The sequence below is a fragment of the Ovis canadensis genome, chromosome 25 (genome assembly GCF_042477335.2).
Source record: "Ovis canadensis isolate MfBH-ARS-UI-01 breed Bighorn chromosome 25, ARS-UI_OviCan_v2, whole genome shotgun sequence".
Taxonomy (NCBI): Eukaryota; Metazoa; Chordata; class Mammalia; order Artiodactyla; family Bovidae; genus Ovis; species Ovis canadensis.
Window position 1 is genome coordinate 26,910,278 of NC_091269.1, and position 24,465 is coordinate 26,934,742.

At 47.7% G+C, this 24,465-nt stretch overlaps 1 protein-coding gene across 3 annotated transcripts; it reads left to right on the forward strand.

The window, feature by feature from the left end:
* Positions 1-409: 409 nt before the first annotated feature.
* LGALS8 (galectin 8) lies at positions 410-24,058 on the forward strand. 3 transcript variants are annotated; one of them, XM_069571609.1, is made up of 11 exons: positions 410-1,149; positions 3,608-3,752; positions 13,838-13,926; positions 14,812-15,022; positions 16,479-16,598; positions 17,235-17,291; positions 18,118-18,144; positions 18,267-18,389; positions 18,881-18,969; positions 19,888-20,053; positions 22,859-24,058. In XM_069571609.1, exons 2-11 carry the CDS (start codon positions 3,711-3,713, stop codon positions 23,006-23,008), a joined length of 1,074 nt encoding a protein of 357 aa, XP_069427710.1. In that variant the 5' UTR covers positions 410-1,149; positions 3,608-3,710; the 3' UTR covers positions 23,009-24,058. The 3 variants fall into 3 exon arrangements, with proteins under 3 accessions (XP_069427710.1, XP_069427708.1, XP_069427709.1); XM_069571607.1 differs by lacking the exon at positions 18,267-18,389; XM_069571608.1 differs by lacking the exon at positions 18,267-18,389 and having other exon boundaries at positions 1,077-1,981.
* The last annotated feature ends 407 nt before the right edge of the window (positions 24,059-24,465 follow it).

Below are 24,465 nucleotides of genomic sequence, written 5' to 3' on the forward strand. Positions count from 1 at the left end.
TCGATGGTATGGAGTGTGTACTGCATTCCTCAATATAAATAAAAAATAATAAAGCCCAAAGATACAGAGGAGAAGGTCCAGGGCAGGGACAGCAAAACCTGCCTTTCAAAGGAAACCAGGATAAAAGTCAAGCAGAGACAAGCAGGAAGATACGAACTTCATGATCCCTATCAGAAAACAAAGTGGACCAAGTGTTCAAGGTAGCTTACATAACTTTGTACTTGTCGCTGACTTTTTTTTTTTTTTTACAGCCAGTAGGTCCAACTGGCAGTCAGTATGGGCCCTGGATAGGAAAAGCTGGTTATTTGTGAACACCTACCGTGCTCAGAACTGGGCTCTGTACCGCTGACATTTTCCTCAGGGAAGTCCTGATAAAACTAAGAAAACGGCAACACACAAAACTGGCGGAGAAGCCGCAGTGACTTAAGTCCAAGTTAGATTAAATGTTTGGCGGCTCCAGACTGGACGAAGTCCAGCTATACTGAACCCATGTCCCCATCACTTTACTTACACCCGAAGGTGTGGCCCAAAACGGGGTGCTTCCAAATCAGGTTCTCTTTCATTGCACTGGTTGGCCTCTGACCCCAGGCAGACAAGGAAGCTAACCTAGAGAAAGAAATACCTGGCATGTACCCCGTTGACCCCCGCGACCAGGGAAGTCAGAGACGCCCCCCGTCCGCGTGGAGGGGGCCTCGCCGGGTCCAGGGGGGCCTGTGCGGCGTCCACCCCGGAGCTGGAGGCCGCGGACACGCGGGCGGAGGGGGCAGGTGGTCTCTCCTCTCTTCCGCACTTCCCGGCCCCTCAGTCCCGCCTGCAGGAAAGTCTGGGGATTTTGTAAACACTCTGCCCCCTCCCTCCCTGCTCGTCCCGCAGCAAGCCGGTCGCGCTCCGCGTCCCCAGGCCGTGCAGGAGGCCCAGCCCGGTGGCGGGCCGCAGCGAGGCCGGGCCCCCAGCCCAGCGGAGCCGGGAGCGCGACCCGGCCGCAGACGCAAGGCCGACGGCGACGCGCGGCACGCGCCAACCGGGAAGTGGCGGCGGACTGCCTCCTCTCGCTTCCGGTCGCCGCCCGCGCGCGCGCGGCCGGGGACGCGGACGACGCGCCGCGGTGGACAGCTTCCGACGCTCCGCGCCTGCGACGCCAGTCCCGGGGTGAGTCGTCGGGGGGCCGTCGCCGCGGTGGGTGCGCCGGCCGAGCAGGGGGCCGGCCGTTTCTGGCCCCGCGTCAGAGTCAGACGGTGGGACTGGCTCCCGTCTCCCCGTCTCGCGTGTCGTCACCGCGGAGGATCCTGCTGGGCGGCGGGCACTGCCCGGCGCGCGGCGCCCCAGGGATGAGTCGTGGTCCCGGGTCGCGGGCCCCGGGCGCCCGGCGCTGGCCCCGCTGCTGACCACCCCCTCCCTCGGGGCTGCCTTCGCACCACTGACCTCCCCGCCTGGGGCCGAGCGCCGCCTTCATTCGGTGGGATCGCGGTCGTTTCCTTCCCAGTGTTTTAAATGACGAGCTCTTCAGGGAATGACCGACCTCCGTGGTCCTCCCGGACTCTGAACACGCTTTTTGTGAGATGCAGAGTCATTGACTGCAGGATTAAACGTTAGGGAACGCAAGTCCTTTAACTGCTTCAGCATCCTGATGGCTTCTTGGGATGCGAACCAAGTGTTAATTAATTAGAGCAGGACTCGTGCCTGGGGATGTTTCCGGGAATGATTAATTTCACACGGGCCTATGGCTTAAATTGGATCACTTTCCGCTACTGCTGCTGCTAAGTCGCTTCAGTAGTGTCCGACTCTGCGACCCCATAGACGGCAGCCCACCAGGCTCCCCCGTCCCTGGGATTCTCCAGGCAAGAACACTGGCGTGGGTTGCCATTTCCTTCTCCAGTGCATGAAAGTGAAAAGTGAAAGTGAAGTCTCTCAGTCGTGTCAGACTCTTCGCGACCCCACGGACTGCAGGCCACCAGGCTCCTCTGTCCATAGGATTTTACAGGCAAGAGTACTGGAGTGGGGTGCCATCGCCTTCACTCTCTGGTCACAAGTAAATTATGAGTGGGGCCGTGGAATCTCTGTATCCTTTTTTTTTTTGGTCTTGTTGATACTTCCCGAGTTTGATGGAGCAAAACAACAAGTTTTGAGATTTTTGACTAACGTAGTAAGTTAATAGATTGCGGTCACATTTATAAACCAAGAGGGATACCGGTTTTGTTTTGTTTTTTTTTCTGGGAATTTTTTTTTCTTTTTGCCAACTTTATTGGGGTATATGTGACAAACAGAAATTGTATATATTTAGGGCATAAAACTTGATGTTTTGATTACACCCACTTATTTCTTACAGATCTTTGGGGGACCAGGATGAGTGTTACTAGCTCAGTTAGGTGATTAGGGTGTCAAAAGCCAAGTGCAGGTGTTCTGCAGTTTGGGCTCTATTCTCTCGGGAATAGCCCACTTCCAGGATACTTGAGCTTGTTTTCGGAGTTTCGTTCTTAGTTTCCTTGTGTGCCTGCCTGCACTCCCTCTCGAATGCCAGCAATCCTGTGTCAAATTCTCACGCTTCACATCTCTGATTTCTTCTTCCACATCTTTCTGACTTCTTCATTAAGGGCTCACGTAATTACATGGGGCCCACTAGATAATGGAGGACAATCTCCTTGTCTTGACATCGGCTGGTTTGTAACTGTAATTTCACGTGCAGAGTCCCTCTTGCTGTAATTTAACATCACCACTCAGTTACATCCAGAGTTGGAAATGCAGTTTTTTTCTCTTAATAGATTCAAAGTGATAGATGTGATCAGTGTGTATTGCCCTTTGGTATAATGATAGAATTCGTGGAAGTAAAATGTCAGAAGCTTTAGTTCTGTTTGCCTTTTAGTTCTTCTTTGTCTTCAGGTCTTCCCTGGAGCTGTTAAATGCGTCCTTTTATCTTGGAAACTGTGGCTGTTGCTCCATACCCCGCTTTTTTTCCTAAGCCACAGGGCAGTTAATATTTGAGGCATTGGATTTTCCTTTTCTTTCAACTTGTTTAATTTGGAGGAGGAAGAGCATTCCCTTCTACTAATAACAGTATATAAAACTTCTAAAGCATGTGTTATTCCATTGTTTTATTTATTCATTTAATCCGTAGAATAAACCTGTGAGGTGAACACTATTATTATTCTTATTGTACAGATGAGAAAGTTTAAATGAATATCTTTGATGATTTATAGGAGGATTTCCTGCTGTTTGGTTTAGTATTTTAATAAAAAGTTTTTGGTTTTTTTTTTGGCCATGCCGCACAGCTTGTGGGATCCCAGTTCCTTGACCAGGGATTGAACCTGGAGCACAGCAGTAAAAACCACTAGGCCACTGGAAACTCCCAGTAATAAGTATTTTTAACGAAGTTTCCAAGTTAGAAATGTTCTACAGATGTATTTTTTTAATTTAATATGTCCTGTCCTCATAATACAAAATTATTTAGTAGAGTACATTTGATAAGAGTTGGAGTCAGATCTTTGATTGTAATAGCATCCTGTTATTTGATAAATATTAGTAAAATAATTTATATATTTTAAAATAGTTATAATATGACGAAAAATGTTGTATGCTTATTTTTCTTTCCCTCTGTTTTGATTTTACATAGGGCACGTGCCTCGGCTTCAATCTGGGAATACTTTAAGTGAAACGTATTTAAAATCTTAGACCATACCCGGAAGAGAGCCCAGTCAACAATAAGGTGGAAGAGAATGATGTCCTTAAACAATCTACAGAATGTCATCTATAACCCGGTAACTGATCTCCACAATCACTTTTTGCCTGTGGCAGTGTTGAGAGCAAGTCCAAAGAGTAATACCGGATTGGCTGGAAATTTAGTTCAGGTTTTTCAATAACATCTTACGGGAAAACTCAAATGAAGTTTTTGGCCAACCCAATAATTACCTGGGAGATAGTGGAGGACAGAGGAGCCTGGCATGCTGCAATATAAAGAATCAGGACACAACTTAGACTGAACAACAATTACTCAATGCAGGGGGTGGGTGGGGGCAGAAGTTCAGTAAATAAAAACAGAGCACCTGCTATGTGATGGAACTGCAGTGGGTGCTGACTAAAAACCATTTCCAGCCCCTGCAGCCCCACAGGTGCTTAAATTCAATATTCAGCTCTCCTCTCAGTACCCACAATTTCAGCATCTGGGAATTCAGCCAATTGCCAATAGATCGTACGTATTTACTGGAAAAAAAAAAAATCCAAGTGTAAGTAGATTGAGATCTGCTCAGTTCAAACCTGTGTTGTTCAAAGGTCAGCTGTACAAGGTGATGAGATGTGCTGTGAATAAAGAACATGGATGAAGAGTGATGGGAAAGCCACTCTGATCGTGGTGGGAAAAAGACTCAGACCATCGTAAGACATAATTTTCAGAGGGAATGGATTTCTTTCTGTACACGTTTTCATTTTCTTTTTTAACTAGAGCTGTTCGTGAGAAGTTCGTTTCTCAGCTTTGCCCCTGCCTTTCAAATCCTGCTTGTTACTTGAGCAGGGGAATGTTCAAAGCCAGGGGTGAGGTGGAGAAGGAGAAAAACTAATAGTCTTGTGTGAACCTCAGGCCAGTTCAGGAACCCGTGAACGTAATTACTAGAAATTTCAGTAGTGAACTGGTTTCAGTTCATGGGGTGTGAGAATCTTTAGAACTGTCTAGTTTCTATATGTCCGAAACTGAATCTTGAATTTAGATCCAAGACAGAGTTGCTGCTTGGGTTTTTGGTTTTTTTTTTTGGTAGACCCTCTGTAGGAGACTCCTGGTAAGAGTCCTTCAAGTAAGGCCTTCAGCCAGTCTTATTAGTGTGAGTGAGTTCAGTTTTTTGTTGTTTACTTTGTAGCTCTAGCTCTCTTTTCCCCCCTAAGGTTTACTGTCATTGTGTAAGAATGAGGTACAACCACCATGTAAAGCAAAGTCCGTTTTGGAAGAAATAGCCTTCACTTCTAGTAGGTTTAAAAAGGAACACTTGCTGAACTTGAAGTCAGCTAGACATTTTAAAAGATTTTGTGCATCTCAAGAATTAAAAACATCTCAAAGTTGTAGACTTGACTTTCTGCAAAGATTGAAAGAAAAAAAGAAATATTCTCCCTGCCGAGGGGAACTGAAATGTAACCCTTGCTCAAGCCAGGAGCGGTGGATGGTTGGGTTAATGTTCAGCGCTGCCCTGCATCACAGAGACAGCTTATCTGAGTGCTATTTAGAAAACAGTTTTATAACCTGAGGTCCTCACCTGTCTTGACACTAGCACGCTGGCGTTTACTGTGGTTTCTGGGGTTAGCACCCTCGACTACAGGGCTGAAACGAAAATCAGCTGACGTGTCGTTTCCTGAGGACAGGGCCCTTGGAACAGATGCTGCGTTCAGAACTCCGGGTGCTGCTCTGAGAACGGTTCATGACAGCGTGTTTCCAGAGTAGATGTCTTTCTGCATTCTGGGTGTTTCCTTAGTGATCGGTTCACTCAACTGGGAAGTGTTTATGGAGTTTCTACTATATTCTTCATTAAGCCTTGTGAAGACACAGAACTGCCATCTTTCTATTTTTATCTCTTTACGTTTCTAACATTTTGGTCCACGTGTATTGTCTCTTATATGTTAAATTTCAGTTCCTACTGATACGAATCCTATTCATTCATATCAGTAAAGAAACATAGAGTTAGTTTTAGGGCATTTCTTATTTTGAGAGCATGAAGTACAGAATGTGTCAATTATAAAACTGAAGCTTCTTTCAAAATTATTTTTTAATGAAATGCGTAATGTCTTTTTGAATAATATATTGGTTTGGCCCAAAAGTTCATCCAGGTTTTTCCGTCATGTTATGGAGAAACCCAGATGAACGCTTTGGCCACCACACTTGTCTGCATTGTTTGTTTGATTGTATAATTTCAAAAGTATAACTGTTTTAACAACATATTCCAAATGCAAAAGCAAACTGGATTACTTTGAGGATGTTGAATAGCCTTCACAAGGCCTTTATCTTGGTTTGGGGCAGCTGCCACCAGCTAAATCAGTATAATTAAAATCAGTTCAATAAAAATGACTTAAAATACATTTAAAAATTGTGGTAGACAAATTCTGTTCATAAGATTAAGTCAATTGTATAACTGGCCTGTATAATTTTTTTCCTATTTAGTGTATTTCATTGACAAGTTCAGTTGATAGAATTCCAAGACTTAAGAAAGTCCAGCTCACTTTTCTTTCTACTCAAATTGAGTGACTAATTTGGAAGACAGTATCTTCATACCAGAAGTTCCTTCAGTGAAATCTCTTGTTTGGCAACTCAATATATCTGCTTAAATATTTTATTATTGTTGTTTATAGAGGTCTTAGGATGTGATCAGGTGTGAATTGAGAAGTTATTTAGAAATTAATCCATTTGCTTCTCGCTTTTAGTTAACAAGCCGTCTGCTAATATTAATCCCACCCTGAAAAGCTCATGATTCCAATTTCCTTAGGAACCTTACTTCCACATTGATTCTTTTTTCCTTAGTATTCTAAGGAACCTCCCTTTCTACCTTGCAGTTTAACCTTAAAACACAAAACGATGAAGTTTCTTTTTAATCCCTGAAGATCCTTCCTATTTGTTCTCTTGTTCTTTTGCTAACTTCCTTCCTGAGACAGTCGATTTCTGCTGTCTTGATTTCTGCACCATAACTCTGCATTTTGATTTTTTTTTTCTGAATCCTAATTTTTTTTGAAATTCCAAGTTTGTATTCCCATATTGGTGATTTACAGGATTGTATTAGTTTCAGGTGTATAGCACAGTGATTCAGTTATAAATATACACATATCTACTCTTTTTCAGATTCTTTTCCCATGTAGCTAATCACAGAGTACCGAGTAGAGTTCCCTGTGCTATATGCCGCTGCTGCTGCTAAGTCGCTTCAGTCGTGTCCGACTCTGTACGACCCCATAGACGGTGGCCCACGAGGCTCCCCTGTCCCTGGGATTCTCCAGGCAAGAACACTGGAGTGGGGTGCCATTTCCTTCCTCAATGCATGAAAGTGAAAAGTGAAAGTGAAGACACTCAGTTGTATCTGACTCTTAGCGACCCCATGGACTGCAGCCCACCAGGCTCCTCCGTCCACAGGATTCTCTAGGCAAGAATACTGGAGTGGGGTGCCATTTCCTTCTCTCCTATGCTATATAGTAGGTCCTTATTGATTATCCATTTTGTAAATAGTAGCGTATATATGTTAATCCCAAGCTCCTAATTTATTCCTCCCTGCCCTCTTGAGTTTTTACCCTTAGTTTCATTTCTTTTTTACCACTCTCGTCTTCAGTGTCTCTCTTTATTTCTTTGCTGTCTTTTCAGTTCACTCAGTTGTGTCCAGCTCTTTGTGACCCCATGGACTGCAGCACGCCAGGCTTCCCTGTCCATCACCAACTCCCTAAGCTTGCCCAAACTCATGTCCATCAGGTCGGTGATGCCATCCAACCACCCCATCCTCTGTCGTCCGCTTCTGCCTTCAATCTTTCCCAGCATCATGGTCTTTTCCAGTCAGTCAGCTCTTTGCACCAGGTGGCCAAAGTATTAGAGTTTCAGCTTCAGCATCAGTCCTTGCAGTGAATACTCAGCACTGATTTCCTGTAGGATTGACTGGTTTAATCTCAGGGACTTCTTTATAGCTCAGATAGTGAGGAATCTGCCTGAAATACAGGAGACCTGGGTTTGATCCCTGGGTCAGGAAGATCCCCTGGAGAAGGAAATGGCAACCCACTCCAGTATTCTTGCCTAGAGAATTCCGTGGACAGGGGAGCCTGGCAGGCTACAGTCCATGGGGTCACAAGGAGTCGGACACGGCTAAGCAACTGACACACGGTTTGATCTCCTTTCTGTCCAAGGGACTCTGGAGTCTTCTCTAACACCACAGTTCAAAAGCTTCAATTCTTTGGCCCTCAGATTTCTTTATGGTCCAGCTCTCACATCCATACATGACTACTGGAAAAACCATAACTTTGATTAGATGGACCTTTGTTGGCAAAGTAATGTCTCCGCTTTTTAATCTGCTGTCTCAATTTGTCATAGCCTTTCTTCCAAGAGCAAGTGTCTTTTACTTTCATGGTTGCAGTCACCATCTGCAGTGATTTTGGAGCCCAAGAAAAGAAAGTCTGTCACTGTTTCTGTTGTTTCGCCGTCTATTTGCCATAAAGTGATGGGACCGGATGCTGTGATCTTCGTTTTTTGAATGTTGAGTTTTTCACTCTTCTCTTTCACTTTCATCAAGAGGCTCTTTAGTTCCTGCTTGCTTTCTGCCATAAGGGTGATGTCATCTGCATATCTGAGGTTATTGATATTTCTCCCTGAAATCTTGATTCCAGCCTGTGCTTCATCTGTTTCTCTGTTGACTGATCACTTTTGAATATGTGGACAGTTTGTATATAGCTCTGTGACCTCCAGCTCACTTAGCTGCCCTGCCAGCCCTTCAGGACTGAGAGTTCAAAACGAAACTCCCATCTTCCTTTCCAAACCGGTTTCCCTTTCGTGGATGTCTGTTTCTTTCAGTGTCCTTCCATGCTGCCAAGCCCCCAACAGTTTGAAGTTAATCTGTCTTCAAAATTTTGAATTCATTTTTCCCAAATTCAAATGACCTTTCCTTATTATTACGTTAAAAATACAAGGAAAGATATGTACAGCGTTTTAAAAATTCGAGCAGTATTTCAGGATTTCATTAAAACATACATTTTCCTTCTGCCTTGGTGCTCATTTACCCTCCCTAAAGGGAGCTTTTCTGCCAGGGTTTTGTATACCCTTCCTGAGACTGTATGTGAATATCCCAGCGGGAACGCATGCTGTGTGTATCACCTTTTGTATGTTGTTCCTTTACATGCATGTATCATGTGGGATAAACTGTGCTATACTGTGCTCTTTCCCATTTAGCACATTTTGGAGGTATCGGCATAGAGTTTCCTCACTTATCTTAGCGGCTGCATAATTTGCCCACTGTGTGGATGTTCTGTGACTTATTTAACCGGCCCCCTGTTAAAGGGCTAGATCTATCCATGATTATCCAGGGCTGTAGTGTGCATCCTGAGAGGTGCATCTTTGTGCACATGTGCTAGTATTTTATAAGAGAAATCTATGAAAGTGGAATTGCTGTGTCAGAGAGTATGATATCCATTTCATTATCTTTTGGTGGAGGCAGGGGTGAGGTCTTCCTTATCTTTCCATGTTAGAGACATTCCCTTTTTGAAATGGACTTCGTTGACACGACTGCCCTGCTCTGTCAGGTCCTTCTTTCGTCTTTCTCTCCTCACCCCCTGCATCGAAGTCTCCCACATACCCTCAGTTGTAGTGATTCACCATCAGTCATACCCGTGGCTGTGATGTGTCCCAGTGAAAGGATGTAGAGCAAAAACCACAAAGGGAAGAGGCACATGGGGCGAAGTCCCGGGGGAATTGGTACAGGATTCCAGGGAATCCTGCCAGTGGTGTCACACAGGATGGACTGAAACCTCCCAGCAGCTAGCTGTGACCTGCATGAAATTTTCTCCACTAGGGAAGCTCATTAGAGACTCACCACCCAGGGTCTTTATTGAGAGATGTTGTGTAGATAGCATCTGCCTAGCAGGCACCAAAACCCCAGACTCCCAGCAGGAAAGCAGGTGCTCAGCATAAATCATGTTTGCACAAACAGTTGAGGTGGGTAACCCACCCTTCTCAGTTAGGGTGGTGGGTGCTGTCCACAAAGCCAAGTTTCTTGGAAGGAGGCCTTTCAAAGCCAGCAGCCAGGTCTGCTGTGTTGACACCGCACACCCCGTAACTGACCACCACTGCGGCTTTGCTCCCGACTTCCTCTCTCAGTTTGTCTCGTACCTCTCATTTCATTAAGTCATCATCTCTTCTTTGACTGCTGAGTCTCGGCCATTCACTTAATGTTGGTCCTGAGTCTCCACTCCTTTCAGTGAGTTTCCTCTTAGAGGTCTTGCCAACCTTTCACACTAAGGGTGTTCACAGCTAAAGTCATCTTCCTTCTGAAATTTGTGTCTTCCACAGCTTTACCATTTTAGGTGGGGGCCCCACGTAGACAGTTCTCTTTGATATAGCTCAATGTGTTTATCTTCTCCCACGCCCACCCCTCAGCGTCTGCTGCCATCCGCGTGGGTCAGGTTCTTATCTCTGCGCCAGGCTTGCTTGCTGCCAGGCAGCCTCCCAGATGCACCCCTGCCCACTGGACTGTTGTTCCCAACCCCCACTTTTGTCTTGTTAGTCTAAAGCCTGCCTCTAACTCTGTCTCTAACTGCTCCCTTACTGTTTACTGTCTCCCAGACAAGTTTTGTCTCTCCCTGCCTCTCTGCCTTCGTAGCTGGACATTTCTACCTGAACTGGCTCCCTTCTCCTTTCTGCCTCACTGTATTTTTTCCCCAGGTCACAGCATACCTCACTCATCAGCTGTGGCCACCTCAGTTACAGCTCTTTATACATTTTTCTGAAGCATTTATTCAACACTTCCTTCCTGCCCCATTTTTGCGAAGATGTTGACTTGGCCAGGGCTGGTAGTTGCAAAAACAGAAGCCAGCCGCTAATTTGAGCAGAAAAGGAATTTATTAAGTGATGTCAGCAGGCTGGACCAAAGAACCAGCCTTGTCAACGATGTCATCACAGACAACAGCCCAAACCCGGCTCAGGGCTGTTCTCCGCAGCAGACCAACATGGTGCTCCGTGCCCTGGCAGCGCCGCCTGCTGCCTCTGACCCAGGTGGCGCTGCTGCCCCCTCGGCCGGAGCGGGCACTGCAGGACTCTGGCTGCGGCGTGTCCTGGCGTCTAGCTTAGAGTCTGAACTGGCGCTGCTGATGGACAGATGTGCGTCATATGCCTGCGTCCCAGTCTGGATGAGGCTCGTGTTCATAGGATAGAGGGTTTCCCAGCTGGAAGCAGGTTCCGATTCGAACAGCTGGACAGAGTGTCACATTTCCACTAATCATCTTTTGGAGGGTATCTGTCTTCTTCCCAGCTGTATCCTCAGCTCCTCCCGGATGGACGGAACTCATACTTCTTTCCAGCTGCAGGCTGCCTGACCCTACCCTGGTGTAGGGCAGACATCTGATAAATGACATGAAAAAGGCAAAGCAGTCTGAATCAGCTGGGGTGTTTAGGCAGGTTAATGCCAAGCCTGACTAAGGCTTAAGTTTATGATACTGTCCCAGTGTGTTCAGACCTGTATGGTTTTATGTAAATTATTTGTGACACATCAAAGCCTCAGAGTTTGGAATTGCCTTGAAAACAGCACCCTTCTCCCTTTCCACAGGAGCCTATTTGTGAGGGAGTAAGCGGGCTGAGGGGCTTTTGTTTCCTTCACATGGTCCAAAAAAGTTGAGTATTGCTGATGGCTCAGCAGGTAAAGACTCCGCCTGCAATGCAGGAGACCCCGGTTCATTTCCTGGGTCGGGAATGTCCCCTGGAGGAGGAAATGGCAACCCACTCCAGTTTTCTTGCCTGGAAAATCCCATGGACAGAGTGGAGCCTGGCGGGCTACAGTCCATGGGGTCGCAAGGAGTCAGACATGACAGCGGCAGCAGCAGTGGTGTTAATATAAATTAGGGTACATTCCTGAGTAGAAGCACTACTATGGAAAACAAACAGCAAATGGCCCAAATTTATAGCACAGTTGTTTCTCAGACTGATATAATAGAAAATCTGTGGTAATAAACATTATAAATGCTTACTATATAAGTCTGGAAAATATACAAATAAGAAAATTAAAATCTCATTCCTCAAGAAAAGTGTTATAACATTTTTGGCTTACTTCTTTAGTGTTTTCTCTTTGCTTTTTGATGTTTATTATTAACTCGGTTAAGACCACACTGTATGGAGTTTTGTAGGCTAGTTTCTCACTGATAATTATTCCACTAACAGTTCTGTGTTATTAAATATTCTGCATAAATATAAGTTGTGCTCAGTTGCTAGTCATGTCCCACTTTTTGGACTGTAGCCTGCCAGGCTCCTCTGTTCATGGGATTCTCCAGGCAAGAATACTGGAGTGGGTTGCCATTTCCTACTCCAGGGAATCTTCTGGGCCCAGGGATCATACCTGCCTCTCTTGTGTCTCCTGCATTGGCAGGTGGGTTCTTTACCACTGAGCCACCTGGGAAGCCCAAATATAAGTTGAAAATATATTTTAAAAAATTGAAGTTAAAAAAACGCTTCTCATTTTATTAAGAGATATACGTCATGAAAGATGCTGCTGTTTATTCTTGCCTGTGGCCAAGAGACTTCCATGTTCTCTATACACAGAACCCATCCAGTCTGATGTGTGGCTGTGGCCGTGCTCTACACATCTGTTATGTTTTTCCTTTTCTGATTTGATGCCCTGTTTATCTCCCCCATGCTGCCCCCAGCAGTGACTGTGACACCAGATGGCCACTGGCTTTGGTGATTTCTTGTCTTACTGCTTAAGGCAGCAACACTCCGTTCAACAGCTGTTTAGTTGCCACGCCTCTGCATATGTGAGGCCTGTCAGAACCCAGTTTCCAGAATGGTGAGAGCTCATTCATTCACCAAGTGATTGTTGATCATTGCCTGACCTCTGTCCTGGGGGTATAAAGATGATGGCTGGGTCCTGCCCCATGCAGCTCAAAATCTAGGCATACGTTTACACAGGAACAGAGTAATGAGTACCGTGATGACCCTCAGAGGGGACTGACTCAGTTGGCCCAGCGAGTCCAAAAAAGGCTTTACACAGGAGATTATGTTTGAGGTGGGAGTGTACAGCCTCTTTTGTTTTATTTCTTACTTCTTGACAATCAGAGCGACCTTGATCAACTTCAGCACAGGTGTCATAACCCAGGTGAGCTTGGTGTAAGGCACGCTGGCATCTGACCTGCTTGTCTCAGCTGGTCAGAGGCTCCAGGTGGAAGTGGGGTGTGGTTGGGGAGCAGGAGATGCAGCCACATAACCAGTGGTCAGGGAGGGTGGTGGAGCCACCAGGGGAGTGGGGTGAGTGTCAGGCCCCGGACAAGAATGCTGTCTTCCAGGTGAGGAAGGGGCAGGGGGGAGGCCTGAATCCTGTGTGGGAACACCTGCCAGGGCCCGGGCCTGCACCCTGGACCGGGCGAGGTCTGCAGATGCCGTGTCTCGAGAGACCCCCAGGCACCCTGAGTGTGTCCTTCAGACTATGCAGGTCCCTGGTTCCCGTGGGGGCACAGTGTGGAGGCCCGGTGACTGTGCAGGTCCCTGGTTCCCTTGGGGGTGCGGTGTGGAGGCCCGGTGGGTAAGGTAAGGCAGCCAGTCCCAGGTGTGGTGGAGCGGCTTAGTGGAGTGCTCTCTGCAGGCAGTGTGCGCTTGTCGTCCTCTTCAGCGCTAGAGAAGGGCCTGGCCTGGCCTACATCATGTTGGCATCATCCACGGAACCTTAGGAAAAACAGAGGGGCAAGGCGTGGCATTTCATACAACCCTCTGCCAGATAATCCCACGTGGCTCAAGTGGTAAAGAATCCGCCTGCCAAGGCAGGAGACTCAAGAGACGTGGGTTCAGTCCCTGGGTTGGGAAGACCCCCTGGAGGAGGAAATGGCAACCTGCTCCAGTATTCTTGTCTGGAGAAACCCATGGTCACAAAGCCTGGTGGGCTACAGTCCATGGGGCCACAAAGAGACGGACACACCGAGCATGAGCACACGCTCCAGCCAGATTAAAAGGGCTGTGAATGGCACGCATCTATTTCTGAGACCCCAGAGTGGTTCGCAGGCGTTGTGCTGTCTCCAGGCTATGTTGTTCCTGTGCAGCTGTTTGAATGGTGAGGACTTGGAAAAATGCTAGGGTCTGAGCAAATTCGTGTGCAGCCTTTAAGAGTGTAGTCGTTTGATCTTGTAAGTGAACGTTTGTTAAAATTATTTTTCCTAGGTCATCCCCTATGTCGGGACCATTTCTGAGCAGTTGGAGCCGGGAACTTTGATTGTGCTACGTGGGCATGTTCCTAGTGACTCTGACAGGTACAGTCATTGTGTTAGGCGAGAACACAAGAAGTGCATCTTTGTGGTTGTGGGCAACAGCAGATAACGTAGGAGAGACCATCTGGATGCTCGAGGCTGATTTTGCTTTCACAACAGCCTTGGCCAAGGTGCTGAGGAAACTGGAATGAAAAACTGAAATACAGGTGCTTTGGATTTTTTATTGCCATGAGTCTGACTTTAGTGTAAAGAATTAGAAACATAGCTAGTGGAGGGAATTGTGGGCAGATGACAAGGACATGGCCTAGTTACAGTGTAACTTCCCCACAGCGTCTCTTCAGACCTGTCCCAGGAGGTTTTATCTAATGCTTGCCTTGGGCACAAAGTCTGGATGAGGCTGTATCAGCGGGAGTTGGACTTGGCTCTGTATGACTGATGCCCGAGTAACAGTGGTTTGAATAAGAGGCGAATGCGACGTCTAAACGGGACAGTCCAGATGGCTGAAGGCCGTGCCATCGAGCTGTCAGAGGCGGGAGTCCCTTCATGCTCCCACCCACTGTCCCAGGGTGATGTCTTCTTTCTCACGGTTCCTGGAAGCTGGGACTCTTATCCTCACGTTGTGTTTGTGTGGCTGCCTGGGTCCACATGTGGTTTTTGGGGGAAGGGGTGGGGTGGGCAGAAGACAGATGTCAACTGACTGTTGAGGCCGTCTCCTATAGTTTTCCGTGAATTCTTCCCTTCCACCCTGTTGGCAGAGCTTGGGACCCCTCGGCCAGCCCTGCAGGGAGGCCGGGAAATTAGGTGCTTATTCTGGACCGTTTGGGCCCCCTGGGTGGGTGAGTAGAGGAGCGGTCAGGTGTCAGCAGGCCTGGGTTTCCACACGGCTGCCTTCCTGAGTCCCCACGTGGCGGTCTCTTCCCTCCACAGGTTCCAGGTGGACCTGCAGTGTGGCAGCAGCGTGAAACCCCGAGCAGATGTGGCCTTCCATTTCAATCCACGCTTCAAAAGGGCCAACTGCATTGTCTGCAACACTCTGCGAAATGAGAAGTGGGGCTGGGAGGAGATCACCTACGACATGCCCTTCAAGAAAGAGAAGTCGTTCGAGATCGTGATCATGGTGCTGAAAGAGAAGTTCCAGGCACGTTTCGGAGGGTGGAGGTTGGCTCCTCACTCGTGGCAGTGAGCATGAGGGAAGGCCTCCACACGTGGCGACTCGCCCGTAGATCTCCTAAGTCCAGAGAAAGGGTTTGGCTTTCTACCTCTCCTCAGAAGTAGGGCACGGCGGGTACCTTCCTGTGCGGTGGGCACAGCCTGGCTCCTGTGCCCCTGCAGATGTCACCATGCAGGTCCATTGTGACTGGATCTCTGCTGGACTGCGTCTCCTTGCAGGACTGAGCTCGTTCCGGACTGGCTCAGGCTTACACTAATGATGGAAAGTGAACTGCAGGCACCAGGACCCTGAGCGTGGGGGAGTCTGAATTGACAGACAGATGCGTTCCTGGCGTTGGAGTCGGGGCCAGGGGTAGTCGGGGCCAGGGGGGTTGTTCAGTTCCGTCCTGCGCTGCCTCGTCCCATAGGATCCAGAGATTCTAACCAGAGGAGATCTTAGAAAGCCCGCATATTGTCAGGACCACCAAGCACTTTATCCCTAGTGTATGCAGAGGTGGAATGTGGTCCCGAGGCTGCTCCAGCCTGTGGAGCCTCCCTGAGTAGAGACTCGATGGCACAGAGGGAAGCGTCCCACCCGAGGTGCAGACCCCTCTGACCTTCAGAGCCTGCTCCCGCCATCCCTCCTCCCCGAAGCCTCCCCCACCCCCACCCCCCCTCTTCTGGCTGTTGGAGCCCTTGCGTCTGTATCTTTCTGTGTCTTTTTTTTTAACGCTTGTCTGTACTGTGGTGCTTTGTTTTTTTTCCCTGCCTTCCTTTTGCCTTCCATTGGGATTTTCAGCTCCTTGAGGTCAGAGACCGTATTGTGTTCTGCGTGTCTTCCCGACACTCCATACACGTGTACTGGCGTCTGGGAGGGAGGAAGGAGGAGCCCGGAGCACTGGTGCTCTCTCAGTCAGGCACTGGGCTGGAGTCTCACGAGAGGGACCGGGTCATCTCCCAGCAGCGGCGTCTGGAGGGCGCATGCTTCCTGCTCACAGATAGGAATCTCAGAGAACTTGGGTCATTTGTCCAGGTTCATTCAGCAAATTACCCAAATGTGTGTGGAGCACCTGCCTCGCGCGGGGTGGTCTCCAGAGTCTGGTCCTCAGGACAGCGGGGTGACTTCCAGTCTCTGCCAGGGCTCATGGGCACCCAGGGTGTCTCGTGTACAGGCCTGCGACACACGGGGATGCGGTCGTATGTTCAGATGCGTGATCCGTCTGGAGAGAGTGTCCCTGGTGTTCAGTCAGATGAAGAACTCAGAGGGAGTCAAGAGTGCTGCCCATTACGGGTGCTTTCATCACAGTCTGGTCAGACATGTCATGGGGAGACCTGTGGGGAAAAGTCTCAACCTAAATCTGAGTCAGCAGATTTAAACTTGGGTAAATTAATAAAATTCATTTATTAACTGCTTTATTGGAGGGGGCTGTTTTCTGTTTGTCCAGGTGGCTGTCAATGGAAAGCATACCCTGCTGTATGCCCACAGGATCAGCCCAGAGAGGATCGACACGCTGGGCATTTACGGCAAAGTCATCATTCACTCTGTGGGCTTCAGCTTCAGCTCGGTGAGGACCCTTCCACGGGCAGGGGCCGGTGGTCTGGGGGGTCTTCTTTGGTGACGTTTTCTGATGAAATGGTAGGAAACATCTTTAACTAACATCATCTGTTGAGATGAAAGCAGTGTAAATATATCCCTCACTAGTGTGTTAATTTCTTAGAAGTAAATATTTGGACTAGTAGGATGCTAATCATTGACTAGAGCTTTCTTGCCTGTAGATCTCAAGTCTAGCGTGGTTCTATAAAAAGCCTGAAGTGATAACCACAAAACAACCAGCCAACCCTTTACAGCTGGAGTGGGGGTATTTCCTTGACGTGGGAGTACAGTGGAGTAGTTCTCTCTAAAACTGTTTCCCAGCAGTGGGATGTCCAGTTGAAATTGCTAACTTGCCCTCCACAAACAGTAAAACAAATTAGTCTCAAGATCTGTATACATTCACTCAGAGTCTTCACACTTGTTCTTATCTCTGTAACTTTTGTCAGTTTGGTAGTAGGAGAAGGATGCTAATGTTGCTACATTTTTTGATATTTTGGATATTTGCATATTTGCACATTTAGTACCATTTATGATTTTTTTGATATGTCAAGAAGATATGTTTAGAATTCTGATGGATGTTAAAACATCAATCTGAACTTTTTTTCAGGATTTAGGAAGTACCCAAGGATCTACTCTGGAACAGACAGGGATAAGTAAAGAAAATGTAAATATTAAATCTTTTAAAGTTTAAAAATGTCTAAAAATGTTTAAAAATGTCTTTTTTAGTTGCCATGTAAATTAGGTGGCAGGCAGGCTGAGTTTTCTTTATGTTTTTAATATGAAAACTTACATTTTTAATATGAACACTTACCTTTTTAATATGAAAACATGTTTTTAATGTGAAAACTTACATTTTTAACAATTAATATGCTGGAAGTTGAAAATTGAGGCATATACTTCAGGGTGCCGGTTGCGTTAAGTTTTGCTGTTTAGACTCTGATCCGACCACTCCCCACCAATCTTATGTACCAGAAACTCTCTTAACTGCTGAGTAGGGCTGGCAGGAGGTGTTTATACACAGTGAGCACAACCAGTGCGTCGGTAAACAGCTTCCACGTTTGCACTTGTTCCCCATGGAAGCAAGTGCAGTTCAGACCTTTTAGCTGTTATTAGTGGAGAAAAGTGAGGTCTTAACTATCTCAGCACGTTCATTAAGTAGACTCTAATCTCAGCATCTGGGGAGCACCCTGGAAAGAAGTAAGACATGTTTGACCCCATGTGTGGCCTTTGGAAAATGCTTAGCTCATGGTGGAGGTTACAGAATTCAGACGATGAGCCGGACAGGCAGACTGTCCCCAGGCTGCGAGGCACTCTGCAGCTCCCTGCGCGTGTTCGGAAGCCACTGGCCCCTGCACGTCCCCCGCCCAGGGCCGGGCAGGCCCTGCTGTCCCAGGCTCTGAGTCACACGGCCAGGAAGATCCGATTGCTCATGTTATACCATTTATTTCTTGCCTCTCACACATTCTCCTTTTGTCTTTCTTTTCCAATAGGTACAAAAGTCTGGCGGGTCACAGCTTGTAAGTATTTTTGCTATATAACACGTGGAACCTTTTTATAAGAGTGTCCAGGAAATGAAGCTTAAGCCTTGGAAGACAGCTTCACTTATTCCATACCTTATTGCAGAACTGTTTTCCTACAGCCTAGTAATAGAGGAGACATTTCTAAAATCGTCCCCAGAACTGTCTACACCAAGAGCAAAGGTTCGCCGCCAAATCACACTTTGACTTGCGCCAAAATACTACCTACCAACTGTTTGTCAAAGGTTTGAAGAGCCAAAATTTTCCTAATTCTGTGTAACGAATTAAGTTTTAGTTAGTTGGTTGCGTAACCTCCACCCTCAGCCCAGGCCTGCAGCAGCCACTTGGCACTGGCATTGTGTGTCGTGGATGGAGAGCAGGTCCCTGAGCCCCGAGTGTGTTTCCGTAACTGCCCCCGCCTCGGCCGCCTCCCCTCCAGGCTGGACACAGAGCACGCGTCACACCCCAGCCGAGGGGACTTCTCAGAGGGAGTGTCACTCGGAGGCTCAGGGCCCTCCCCACATCCGTTCACTTCATGGTCTGAAACATGGAGAGTCTGCTGGGAGCCGGCACAGTGCTGACGGCCAGGGCCCCCCGTGGGACCAAGGCAGGCTCATCTGTCCCTTCACGGGGGTCACAGGGTCACGGCCTTTAAACAAGTCCCGGTGTCTTCAGGCAGTTCTCCCACAAGACCTCTTTCTGAGGTTGCCTGGCACTGACTGGGGTTTCTTTGCAGACTCTGCCGTTCGTAGCAAGGTTGAACTCCTCCATGGGCCCTGGACGGACCGTCGTCATAAAAGGAGAAGTAAATACAAACGCCAAAGGGTCAGTATCGTTAAGTGACCATACAAGTGCAGATGCGGCCGTGTGTGTCTCTTACCCTGGCACAGCAGTCCCGTGAGGTGCACGTCGGGCTAGCATCATGAGCTTCATTTGAAAAATAAGACAGTTAAAGCCAGAGGCAGTTACACTGCTAAGGACAAGTTGGTGGCAGAGCCCTGGGCTTCCTGTGGCTACACAGGCGAGGAGGGTGGCTTTTTGTCCACAAGGCACGCCCTCGCCTTGAACTGCAGGGCAGCCTATGAGAGCAGATCAGTTTTGTCAGGACTCCTCTTGTCATGGGACTTCAAAATTCCTGCTTTTATAATCTTTTCCAGGGATGTCCAGAGTTCTGAAAGTTTGAAGTGAGAGCTGTTTTCCCAGGTGGCACTAGTGGTAAAGAACCTGCCTGCCAGTGCAGGCGACGTAAGGCTCAGGTTCAACCCCTGGGTTGGGAAGATTCCCTGGAAAAGGAAATGGCAACTTGCTCCAGTGTTCTTGCCTGGAGAATCCCATGAACAGAGGAGCCTGGTGGGCTGCAGTCCAAGGGGTTGCAGAGTCAGACACGACAGCGCACACAGTACACTTTGAAGAATGGGATACTTGTGAATGTTGAGAGAGCTTCTACTTTGGAGGGACCCTATTCCTGTGACAGATGTGATCCTTCGGGTCACTTATTCTAACCCATTAATTTCTTCCCAGTCGGAGCTATACACACTGATTTTTAAGCTTTCCGTATTTTTATTTTGCAAATAACATACTTTTACCAATGGTATACTGACTGACAGTTTTACATATCACCTTCAGTGGCATTCCTGGGTCCTTGAGTCTGCATGCGCTGTGTCATCAGTTAATTCTTATTGTTAAAACTGTACCCCTCTCTCCTCTTTGGCTAATTAATTTTTTCTTTAATTCTCTCAAAAGCTTTAATGTTGATCTGCTATCAGGAAAATCCAAGGATATTGCTCTCCACTTGAACCCACGCCTGAATGTGAAAGCATTTGTAAGAAATTCTTTTCTTCAGGAGGCCTGGGGAGAAGAAGAGAGAAATATTACCTGTTTCCCTTTTAGTCCTGGGATGTACTTTGAGGTGAGATGTTTATCTTTTTTGAAAACAGTACAGGAGAAGAATCCTGGGGGCAGGGGTAGGATAAATTGTCCATCCTGGGCTTCCCTCATAGCTCAGTTGGTAAGACTCCACCTGCAATGCAGGAGACCCTGGTTCAATTCCTGGGTCGGGAAGATCCACTGGAGAAGGGATAGGCTACCCACTCCAGTCTTCTTGGGATTCCCTGGTGGTTCAGCTGGTAAAGAACCCTTCTGCAATGTGGGAGACCTGGGTTGGATCCCTGGGTTGGAGCCATCCCCTGGAGAAGGAAAAGCTACCCACTCCAGTATTCTGGCCTGGAAAATTCCATGGACTGATAGTCCACGGGGCCAAAAAAAGTCGGACACGACTGAGCGACTTTCACTATTCAAGTCAAGTACAGCTTACTATGTGGAGCTTGTGTGTGGTTTTGTTTAGCTGGAGACTGTTATTTTGAGTGCCGTTTTGTTACACAGGCAATCAGCATAAATGGCCAAGCCAGTTGAGTGCCACATTACTTACACTGGAAGTATCCGACATTTGTTCTCATGATGGCAGTGTCTGTGTAGCCCCTATTAGTTAACAGGGATTTTAACAGGAGCCCAGTCTCAGGGCTGAGTAACATGTCGGACCCTGAGTGACCACGAGGACATGGGAGCCGAGACTCCTTGCCCTGTCGTCTTGGTGACATGCAGCTGAGGTGGCAGCACCTTCTTCCAAGCGATCCTGCTTGTGTACCTTCAGAGAAAGACACATTTAGACCGTCAGGACTTGAAGGCGTGTAGTCCTGAGCCCCCAGAGGTGGAGCATCACAGCACAGCTTTCCCCAGGCGTGCTTCCCGGCTGCTGAGCCCAGTCTCCTTGGTGTGTCTGATGCCACGTGGTCGGCTGGGTGCCCTCACGAGCTTACGTGACTGACTCCTCGTATGGTCACTGAGGGTCACTGATTTCGGTCATGCCTCCGCATTTTAAATTGTCACGTGCTCTGGACAATTCAAGCTCGCCAGACTCCTCAGAGTTGCTGAAAGCATGAACATCAGGCTGAATAAAAGGTGGCAATTTGACACTAGTTTTATTAATAAGTTCCAGTCTAAGGCATGCCCCAGTGTGTGTGGAGTAACAGAAACGAGCCAAGCACAGGCTCCTGGAAGTGACGGACACTGGTTCGGGATTCAGAAGGATGTGGGTACACTGCGTTTTTCAGATGTTGCGGACGTATGGACAAGTCGCTGGAGGTAGGACGTGCAGCCCCAGGGTTGCTGACGTGGCAGGTGTCAGGGTGTGTGGGTGACGTGGGTTCACTGAAGGAGCGGTGGATGCTCTGGAAGAAGGTCGAGGATTGTGTTTGGTGACTGGGAATGCGTCTTTTTTGATCTGTTTGAGTCCAAGTTTGGGACTACTGCATTAATATGAAAGAGGACAATAATAAATTCTCTTAAATAATCTTTTCCTGGTTTTCTACTTCAGGAAGGGCAGTTGACCTCATTTTGGATCACTGTGGTTTTCTGTGGTGCTAATTTTTTTCATTTAAAAATGTCTTTCGGCTCTTTAACTTCATCTGTGAGCTGTTTTTTTAATAAATTCAGTTGGCACAGTAACGTGTGCAGCAGGCTGTTGGGCTACTTATCTCCCATTTGAACATGTTGGCTCTCCACTTGCTCTGATGTTCCGTAGGAACTGTTTCCACAGTGTCTGCCTAATGCCAGCCTGTTTTCCCTTCTGAGCTTGTTGGGGTGGTGTGTCTTCCATTCTATGGAGATTGTTAAATGTCCACCATCAGGGAAGTCTTTGCGCCTGGTTCAAACTGGGGTTGCCCCCACTGTTGTGGGCACAGGACCCCCAGTCACGGATAGCTCCGCCAGTTCCCTACATCACCCTTCTGCCTTCATGTGTGTCACTTACTGCTGTTATCTGTGGAATTTCCCCCCTTCCTAATCTCCCCCAGCAGTCACTTCTACTAGTTGTATCAAAAGAAGAAAGACACTCAGTTTGCTGCTTTGAGGATCCAGACTTTGTGCCTCCGTCTGCCTCTGGGGCAGAGGCAGGGAGCGAGGGGAGAGCCGTGGACTCGCCCCGCTGGGCTGTTCAGTGAGGGTGGAGACAGGGTGGAGTGAGTGGCTGGACTGGCACGGGGGATGGTAGCAGGATACGTTGAGGCGGACGGGAGATTTAAAAGGACAGCAGACTCTCCTGTTAACTCTGAAGGGCTAACACCAGTGATGACTCTGAACTGCGACTCTGCCAGAATGCAGAGGCTCACAGAACAAGGAGATTTGACCAGCATTAGAGCAGCAGTGCTGCTGAGTGGGGGTAGGAATCAGTCACCAGGCAGCCGCGCAGTCCCCACCAGCTGCCCCAACCCTCTGGGATTTCGTATTTTCTGAGCTGCCCCAAACCCAAGTTTCAGGCAGAGAAGTGAGGACCGAAGGCCCTGGGTTCCTAGCCCATGGGCAAGAAGCAGCTCCCTCTCCTCCTTCAATTGAGTTCCCGTGTGTCTCGAGGAAGGCGACTTCCCACTTCCCTGAGAGCCGGGGCAGGAGCGGGTGCATGCGGGGCAGGAGCAGGGGATGGAGTCGCCAGTGGGCCTCAGGCCACGGTGAGGTTCCAGGCACGTGAGCCACTTCCGTGAGTGGGACAAGGCAGAGAGTGCCACCACCAGATACACTTCCGTCAGAGCTTAGAAACCATGGCAGGGTGTCAGCGCTGGCAGGCTGGGAGAAGAACTAAATGGTGTACTTTTTAACACTGTGTGCAAGACACAAAAACTTCTAAAGCCTGGGGAACCGCTCGTGTGTGCTTTCCTTCCAGATGATAATTTACTGTGACGTGAGAGAATTCAAAGTCGCGGTAAACGGTGTCCACAGCCTGGAGTACAAGCACAGGTTTAAGGAGCTGAGTAAAATCGACACGCTGGAGATCGACGGTGACATCCACCTACTGGAAGTGCGGAGCTGGTAGCTGTCACGAGCGCTGCAAATGCTGAAATACAGTATGACCCCTGTAACACTGGCCTTGGTACAGCGCCTCTATCACGACATGCTTTATATACATTGTTAGAGTCCTTAAGTCCCGCTGGGTGTCCTCAGTCGGTGCTACACGACCTGCCGAGCCCAGAGTGAGAAGACTGATGCGATGGTAGTCACAGCCGTTACTGTAACAGGCTTTCCTGCTCTCTCCTCTGCACCTTGACTGCCTCTTTTAAACCCACTGCAACAGAGAAAGCCAGCCTGCACTGAGCATTTCTCTTTTCACGTGTGGTGGGAGCCAGGGGTACACAGTGGGGCGCGTACATTCCCTGTTCTGCCAAGCTCTGGGCCACTGTTGCTCCTTCACGCACTAGACTCACCAGGGACTTGGAATAATTATTCTATTAAATCACCTAAGGACACAAATTCGTAGGTGACACTTCCTCCAGTGCTGGCTCAGGGTTTGATTGTATCCCATAATTGGGAGGACTGATGTTGATTTATGTCTGGAGATTTTCTTTAGCATGGTAAATACTTAGCTCTGCTAGCTGTAAGTGTTACCAAATGATTAACACTATGAACTCTAAATGTAGCACAATGATAAAGGCAAAAAGCAAAGCAAAACTGAACCAAATGCTGTTGAAATTAACTTGACGTCAGTCTCAAGGCCATTGATTTCTGTACCAGTTAATGCATATTTTAGAATATTGGAGTTTCGAGTGAGCCAGAGGTCTCCTATGCACATACTCTACAGAGAGTGTAAGGTAGACAAGAGATGGTCTCAATTTGTAAAATGTCTGTGGGTAACAAAGCAGTGTCAAGATTAGACTTAATGACTGTTTATAAAGCAGGCCCTATCCGAAAAGTAAGGTACAGCGGCCGAGACCAGTGAAGTGGAGAGGCGCTGGTCTTCTGCCCCTTGTCAGCATAGACTGGAGCTCCTCTGCCCATCTGAAGACGGGTCCATCATCATTAGTGACAGAGATCAAAACATTGTTCTGCTTTTAGTGATTAAAATCAAAACCTGTATCAGCAAGTTAAACTGTTGCATTTCTGTAATTTTTGTCTATTATTCTTTGAAGCAAGTTGGCAGAACTTCTTTGTAGAATTCTTACAGGTCAGATCTTGTTACAGGGAATTTCAAAGGTTTGCGAGTGGGGAGGGAAAAAAAAGATCAGTCGCATCATTTTATCACGTTAAATTGCTGGGCTGAATTCTGCCAGGATTTGGGGATATTTTCATAAGTTTGTGGTGAGGTATTATTTGTATCCCTATATTACAGAAAATACTATTACCAATCTTACTCCTAAAGGTACTCAGTGTGGATACTTTGAGCACATCTTTTCACGTTAATTTATTATGCTGAGTCTCACCAAACTAAAAAAAAAAAAAAAATAGTGGAGGTGGGGATGTTGGGAAAGCTGTACAAGGCAAGAAGGGTCTAGAATC

What these genes read in the sequence shown, in the direction of transcription:
- LGALS8 (XM_069571609.1), top strand. Translation starts at nt 3,711, where the DNA reads ATGATGTCCTTAAACAATCTACAGAATGTCATCTATAACCCG. An exon ending in TGCTGAAAGAGAAGTTCCAG is followed by an intron (nt 15,023 to 16,478) that starts GCACGTTTCGGA and finishes CTGTTTGTCCAG; the next exon opens with GTGGCTGTCAATGGAAAGCA. An exon ending in TGGGCTTCAGCTTCAGCTCG is followed by an intron (nt 16,599 to 17,234) that starts GTGAGGACCCTT and finishes ACTTTTTTTCAG; the next exon opens with GATTTAGGAAGTACCCAAGG.